Source organism: Rhincodon typus, unplaced genomic scaffold, assembly GCF_021869965.1.
Source record: "Rhincodon typus isolate 14 unplaced genomic scaffold, sRhiTyp1.1 hic_rhity00007620, whole genome shotgun sequence".
Taxonomy (NCBI): domain Eukaryota; kingdom Metazoa; phylum Chordata; class Chondrichthyes; order Orectolobiformes; family Rhincodontidae; genus Rhincodon; species Rhincodon typus.
In genome coordinates, this window is record NW_025973258.1 from 1676 (window position 1) to 8746 (window position 7071).

At 44.0% G+C, this 7071-nt stretch overlaps 1 protein-coding gene across 2 annotated transcripts; it reads left to right on the forward strand.

Annotated features, from left to right (window-relative positions):
* Positions 1-541: 541 nt before the first annotated feature.
* Positions 542-5480, forward strand: LOC125482246. Of its 2 annotated transcripts, none has more exons than XM_048594280.1 (3): positions 542-658; positions 1036-1126; positions 4393-5480. In XM_048594280.1, the coding sequence occupies exon 3, from the start codon at positions 4499-4501 to the stop codon at positions 5114-5116; it is 618 nt and encodes a 205-aa protein (XP_048450237.1). In that variant the 5' UTR covers positions 542-658; positions 1036-1126; positions 4393-4498; the 3' UTR covers positions 5117-5480. The 2 variants fall into 2 exon arrangements, with proteins under 2 accessions (XP_048450237.1, XP_048450238.1); XM_048594281.1 differs by having other exon boundaries at positions 1036-1098.
* The last annotated feature ends 1591 nt before the right edge of the window (positions 5481-7071 follow it).

Sequence of the window (7071 nt, forward strand, 5' to 3'; positions counted from 1 at the left end):
CCTGGGAATCAACGGCCCAAGACAGTCCCAAGTGGAGGAGGGGCATCAGGGAAGGCATCAAGCACTTCGAGACTCGCTGTTGGGAAAAAGCAGAAGCCAAACAGCGAAAGGAGTGCGCTGCCGCACCAATGCCACACCCACCCGTTCCCGGGACCACCACCTGCCCAAAGTATAACAGCGCCTGCGGTAGCCCCATCGGTCTGTACAGCCACCTACAGGCTCACCCTGAGAGTGGAAGAGAGGCATCCTTGTCTATGAGGGACCACCGATGATGGAAGAACAGGATTTGGTGCGAGTTGGAACCAGGTCACAGGCAGTAATCTAAATTATATCCAAGGCAGAAATAGTGACTCCCTCACTCGAATCCCTCCTTCAATTCCTTACCTTCTTTCGCTTATCCCTCTTAACACACTGTTTCTTCCCTTCCCTTTTTAATTCCTCCAGCTCTTTCTCCTCCCCTTGTATCCACTTTCCTGCCTTGTTTTCCTTTGGCCCCGCCTGGTTACCTCAGCGGATGTAGCAGTCTCTGTTGGCCCACAGTGTTTCGTGTAGAGTGTGGGTGTAAGAGGGAGAGTGAGCCCAGAGCAGACCACTGCATTGACAAGATCAGAGGCTGCATATTACAACCAACTAGCCCTCAGCCACTGTGGGCTCCCAGGTAAGCAGCTCCTTTCTACACCCTCTATCTCTCAAATACCCGTTTCCCGAATAATACCTTTTATTCCTCTCGATTCTAACTTTAGAAAACTTTCATTTCAAATCCCTAAAATGTGGGCAGTGTTTCTCCGAGCTGAACACGGTCAGGTCCAGGGTAACCGCATCCAAAAAAAAGTCTATCAAGATATCAAAATGAACTGTCAGTTATTAACATTCCTGTGTTATTTGGCTGCTTTCTTTTTCACCTTCAGAAATATCAAAGGATTCTTCATATTAATGATTTCAGTTCGTTTTTATTTTTAAAGTAAAAACTGCATTTAAAAAAAGCCGTAGAGTTTCAAGCCATCCAGACTCACCTTCTCATATTTTATTCTGTAGATAAACTTCAGTGAAACCCTGACCCTGCCAACCCCCATCAATCACTTGGAATTTTGTGCTCAGGTAACTTTGCCCTCTGAAGTGCATCCAGGTAAGTCATTGTTTGAAGAGGGTGTGATTGTTCGGAATCACTGTTGCATGTATGCCTCTGGTAATTCACATTTTCACAAGGCATGGGAGAAATCTCTAGTAGTCGTACGCTATAATTATCCAGGTCCCTCTTTAATCCTGTTTGGCATTTATCGCTGGAAGAATACAGTATAAAAGTACGGAAGTGTTACTGCAGCTGTACAAGGCATTAGTGAGAACACACCTAGAGTACTGTGTATAGTTCTGGTCCCCTAACTTGAGGAAGTTGCAATGGAGGCAGTTCAGAGGAAATTCACTACATTGATACACAGAAATGAGGCGTTCGTTTCATGAAGAGAGTTTGAGCAGGTTAGGCCAATACTCTCTGGAGCTTAGAAGACTGAGATTAGATCTAATTGAGGTCTATAAGATACTAAAGGGGGTTTGACAAAGTAGACGTAGAGAGAACATCTCCTCATGTGGGGCAAGCTAGAATGAGAGGTCATAGCTTTAGGATAAGGGGTAGCTGATTTAAAACCGAGATGAGGAGGAATTGCTTCTCTCAAAGGATCATGAATCTATGGAATTCACTTCCCCAGAGTGCGGTGGATGCTAGCACATTGAATAAATTTAGGTGATAGACAGATTTTTAATTAGGAATGCGTGAAAGAGTAGGAAATTAGAGTGATGTTTAAAAAGGACACGAGGGGCAAATTTTTTACTCAGAGAGTGGTTCGCGTGTGGAATGGACTTGTGGAAGAAATGGTGGATGTGGGCACAATTGCAACTTTTGAAAGACATTTGGATAAATACATGAATAGGAAAAGTTTGGAGGGATATGGGCCAGGAGCAGGCAGGCAGGATTAGTTTAGTTTGGGATTATGTTTAGCATGGACTGGTTGGATCGTAGGGTCTGCTTCCATGCTGAATGACCCTGACTCTGATATGAGAGATCGACAATGATTATATTGAATGGCGGAGCAGGCTCGAGGTGTTGACTGGCCTACTCCTGCTCTTAGTTCTGATGTTCTTTATGTACGCAGAGTCAGGCAAGCACCTCTATACAATGCAAGCTAGGGCCCATCAGGAAGAGACTGGTGTAGTGGTGATATCACTGGACTAGCATTCTGGTGGCTCAGGTTAAAGGCATGAGTTCAAACCTCAAATGCTACTCCTAGTTCCTCTCATTAGTAGCCTGTTGTCATTGTATTCGCTCTGATCAAATGACAGCAACATTGGCTTTCTCTCTTCTGGATGTCACTTTTTAGAATTCTTAGTCCTTTCGCTATTTCAAATATCCTTTCCCCAGTTGATACATCAAATGTTTAGCATATGTCTTAGTCTCCACATCTTAAATCCCAAAGCAGCGGAAAAAATTCTGAAATTAGAAGGTAGCCTGAGTAGTTTTGTATGAAGCTATCATCATAACAATGATTATGTGTTGATTATTGTCAAAGTCTAATGAGTTGCCTCTCAGGAAAGAAATTTGTCCTCGCCCGGTCTTTGTTTAATTCATTCGCGGGATGTGAGTGTCACTGGCTGGGAGTTTGCACCTGCAGATGTTGGCTGCAGTGTTTCACACTTTACTGTCGTGACTACATTTCAACTGTAACCACTTCACCATGGGGTTCTTCAGAGATGTCTTGCGGTTGTCGAATGTCCTATATAAATGCAAAGAACTGCCTTCTTCCCTTTCTTTAATTCATTCTTGGCAAGGCCAGTAATTATTAACCATCGCTAACTGCCCAATGAGAAGTTACCTTTTTGTAGTCCTTGTGCTGTGGGTACATTCACAGTGTTGCTTGGGAAGGAGGCAAGAATTTGAGCCAGCGACAGCAAAGGAACAGCGATGTATTTCCGAGTCAGGGCGGAGAGTGGCTCGGAGGGGAACTTGTAGGGGGTGGTGTTCCCATGTATCTGCTGTCCTTGTCCTTCCAGATGGAAGTCACCACAGGCCTGGAAAGCTTCAGGGGTCTCAACTTAATGTTTCATCCGAAAGGCAGGGCAAGGCTCTTTCAGCACTGCATTGTTGTTCCAGCCCAGATTATAGGAATTCAGGAGCAGGAGGAGGCCATTCGGCCCTTTGAATCCATTCTGCCATTGTATAACATTATGACTGATCTGATTGTATTTTCAACTCCATTTTTCTGTATTCCCCCCTCATAACCCTTGATAACTTTATCTATCAAAAATCTGTTTTGGATATGTCCTGCAGTAGGGCACGAACCCACATTTGTTTTGACTATGGGAGTGATACTAATATCAAAGACTATTACTTCTGTTTCTTGCACATCAATGTAATAATTTCAGCCTCCGAGAGATCCTTGTGAGTACCACAAACTGTTCTAACAAAATTGGGTGTAAGATTGCTTCTTGTCCATTTGTAATGAATCTCTGTGCCTGCTGTTTTATTGCAGCAAGGTCAATGCGTGGCTACATGCATTAAACTGATATTCAGGCAAATATTATAAGCCTGAGCTCACCCAAAACTCTGCTGGATATGTCTTAATTTCGAGCAAGCCCTGTTCACATATTACCCCTGTCTTCCCTGAATCATAGAAACATAGAAAATAGGAGCAGGAGTTGGCCATTCAGCCCTTCAAGACTGCTCTGCCATTCAATAATAGCATCAAACTCAGTCCCTGTTTCCCCCTTTCTCTCCATATCCTTTGATCCCTAAGAACTATATTTAACTCCTTCTTGAGAACGTTCAATGTTTTGACCCAACTGCTTTGTGTGGCAGAGAATTCCACAGGTTCTCCATTCTTTAGGTGAAGACATTTCTGCTCATCTCAGTGCTAAAAGGTCTGCATTGAGTCCCGGTCAGGCAAAGTCTTGATTTATAGAAGCCTCTTCCTGGCTTTCAAATCCCTCTGTGGCCCCGAACCTCCCCATCTGAGTAACTTCCCTCAGCCCCATACCTTCCCCCAGCCCCATACCCTCTCAGGGTCTCTGCACCCCTCTGATTCTGGCCTCTTGGTCTGTCCCCAGTGTTCATTGCTCCATCATTAGTGCCTTGAGTTACCTTGGCCTTGATGTCTGAAATTCCTTCCATGCCTCTCTCCCCCTCTCAACCTCACTCTCACCCTTTAAGACAGTCCCTAGAACCTCCCTCTTTGACCAGGGTTTTTGCGTCATCTGACACCCTTCAATCTTGTTCCTGGCCTTGTACTCTCCTGTGAAGCAATTTTGTTCATTTTTTTGCACTGAGGCTGCTAGATTAATGAAAGTCGGTTGAAGAAGGTGGAGGGAAGGGGAATAAAACTCCGTGTTTTCTTTCCTTCACAGCTCCACGGAATGCTGGGATAGAAGGAATCCCAACAGCACGGAGGTAGCAGAACAGCTTGACATTTGGAGCAGTGAGCTGGGACGGTGGCAGAGACTCTGTCACATCATGTACGCTACCGCTGGCCTGTTTGGACCCTTTATACCCAGGAGATTTGTGAGCTCCCCTGAGGCCCTGCTGTTGCCCCCTATTCGGATGCACAACTTTTACAGTCGGCCATTTACCATAGTCATGATGGACATGGACAACCTCCAGGAAGGAGCAGGGAAACATATAGAGTATCACCATTTCTATGGGGCTCCCTACTTCTATCCATACTGGTACATGCCTCCTGCCAACCTGGCAACATACATGTACCCATCATACTATCCATACAATGAGTATTATCCACATCAGCACCCGCTCAGCTCAGCCAATTGGCCTGATGGCTCCATCCTGAAGGGGGAGCTGCACTGGGGTAAGATGGAGCGTGTTTTCGGACCAGTCAGGGAATTGCCCGACTTTGTCCAGGATGAGCTGCGCAGAGTCTATGGCACGTATCCCAAAACAATAGTCACCATCAGCTATCAGAACGGGGAGTACCTGGTGAAGGGGGAGCCCAAGGTTGGCGAGCAGAAGTACAAGGTGGAAAAGAAAGTCATCAGGCGACCAGCCACTCCCAGCGATGAGGAGGACGACTCCGTGAGCGAGGTGGCAGAGAAACACAAAAGGAAGTCGAAACGCTAAAGGCGTTGTGTCTTCAGACAATTTGTAAAGAATGGACACTGTTAGTAAGAGAAATGAAAGCAGGCAGTGCTCGAGGAACTCAGCGGGTCTGGTAGCATCTGCAGAGAGAGGAATAGATTCGGTTCCGATAGGACCATTCTCAGGAACCATTAGTGAGAGGTTTGATTGCCTGTAAAGTCCCAAGGTGATACAACATTGCAGCACAGTGAATCATAGTGAGGATGTGAAGGTGTGTGTGGGCATGCTTGAGATACCCTGTTAGTTTATGGCTACACTGCCTGTTTGTACACAAACTCCAAAGCAACTATGTCTGTAGTCCATCTCGCAAAAAGCTGTCAGTTTTTAAACGTAATTTATGTATTAAATCCATATTAATCCTCGAGTTGATAATGCGCGAATGATCCCAGTGTTTTTTCATATCAGACGGCCATACTGTAAAGTGATAGTAACATTTGCTGTCACTTCCTTCAACAGATGATGTTCTAACCTCTTTAAAAAAGTAAGTATTGCAGGAGAATCTAAGACTTTAAAAGGTTGGGGATATTCATAAGTTATTCTTATAGAATAAGTTTGAATATCTTCTTATAGAAGATATTCAAAAGTTGGCATAGAGAGATACAGAACTATCGTTTCCAATTGAAGCTACCATTTTCCGTTTGTGCCTCGTATCTCCAGCATTTGTGGTATTTCTTTTTTGATTTCTCATTTTCAGTGGTTTTATCACTTGGCAATGCTTTAACCTTTTAAATGAAACAAAACATGAATTGCCTGCCCTTTCCCTTTATGTTAAAAAGACTCAAGGGGCTGAATGGCCTCTTCCTGCTCTATATTCCTATGTACAGACTTATTTTCAGATTTCATTTCAGGTTTGTAGAAGTTTCCTACAACTCACTGGGGGTCACGTGCAGTAAATCTATCAATGAATGTGAACATTTTGATCAAAATTGAACAATTTTACCAATTCGACTGAATCAGGTTTGAAGAATTATGCACATGCTTTCCATTAACAAGAAAATAACAATTCATTGTATCATGGAGCAGAAAGGCTAACGTTTCGGGCCTAGACCCTTCTGATGAAGGGTCTAGGCCCGAAACGTTAGCCTTTCTGCTCCTATGATGCTGCTTGGCCTGCTGTGTTCATCCAGCTCTACACCTTCTTGTCTCGGATTCTCCACCATCTGCAGTTCCTACTATCTCTAATTCATTGTATCAAACTGTTTTTAACAGATGGTTAAAAAAAGGCAAATGATTTGCTAATTTATATCTCTTTTACTTAAACTCTACCCCTTTCTTAAAATTCCTGCAATATACAAACACGAACATAAAGAGTTGAATCATAAGCATTATGGGTGCGCAAGGAACAAGTCAGAGAAGCACAGTTTTGGCACCAGTCCAATTACAGATGGCGAAGAGTTGTTTCCTTTCGATTCCATCCAATTCTTTGCTAATGACAAAGTTGTGGACACGTCAATTCTGAGTGTCATTAATTTGTTGACGATTCACCCTTTCGATGCCTCTCTGAAGATATCTTTTGAAATTCTTCTTTCCTTTCAATGAGGAAATTTGCAGAGAGCAGTTTACAGGAAAAGCGTGAGTAAGAACAGCTACCAGGAGATTTTCTGTCACTTTCTATAAAGGAGGGAGAGAAAGAGATTTAGCTACTTTCTGTTTGCAGGCTAGAAGCGTTTGTTTAATGGGCATGCTCATAGGATATGGACACCTGCCCAGGACCCAATCACTAAATTGATAATGTGCTGAGCTCTCCTGACCCCATAAAAGTAGTTGATTGAAAAACCAATAAAAAACTGTCTCTGAGCAGAATTAACCTGAAAACACACACTTGCACGTGCGCGCGCGCACACACACACACACACACACGCACACTCACTCACACACGCACGCACACACACATGCACACACACGCACACATACACACACATATGCACACATACACA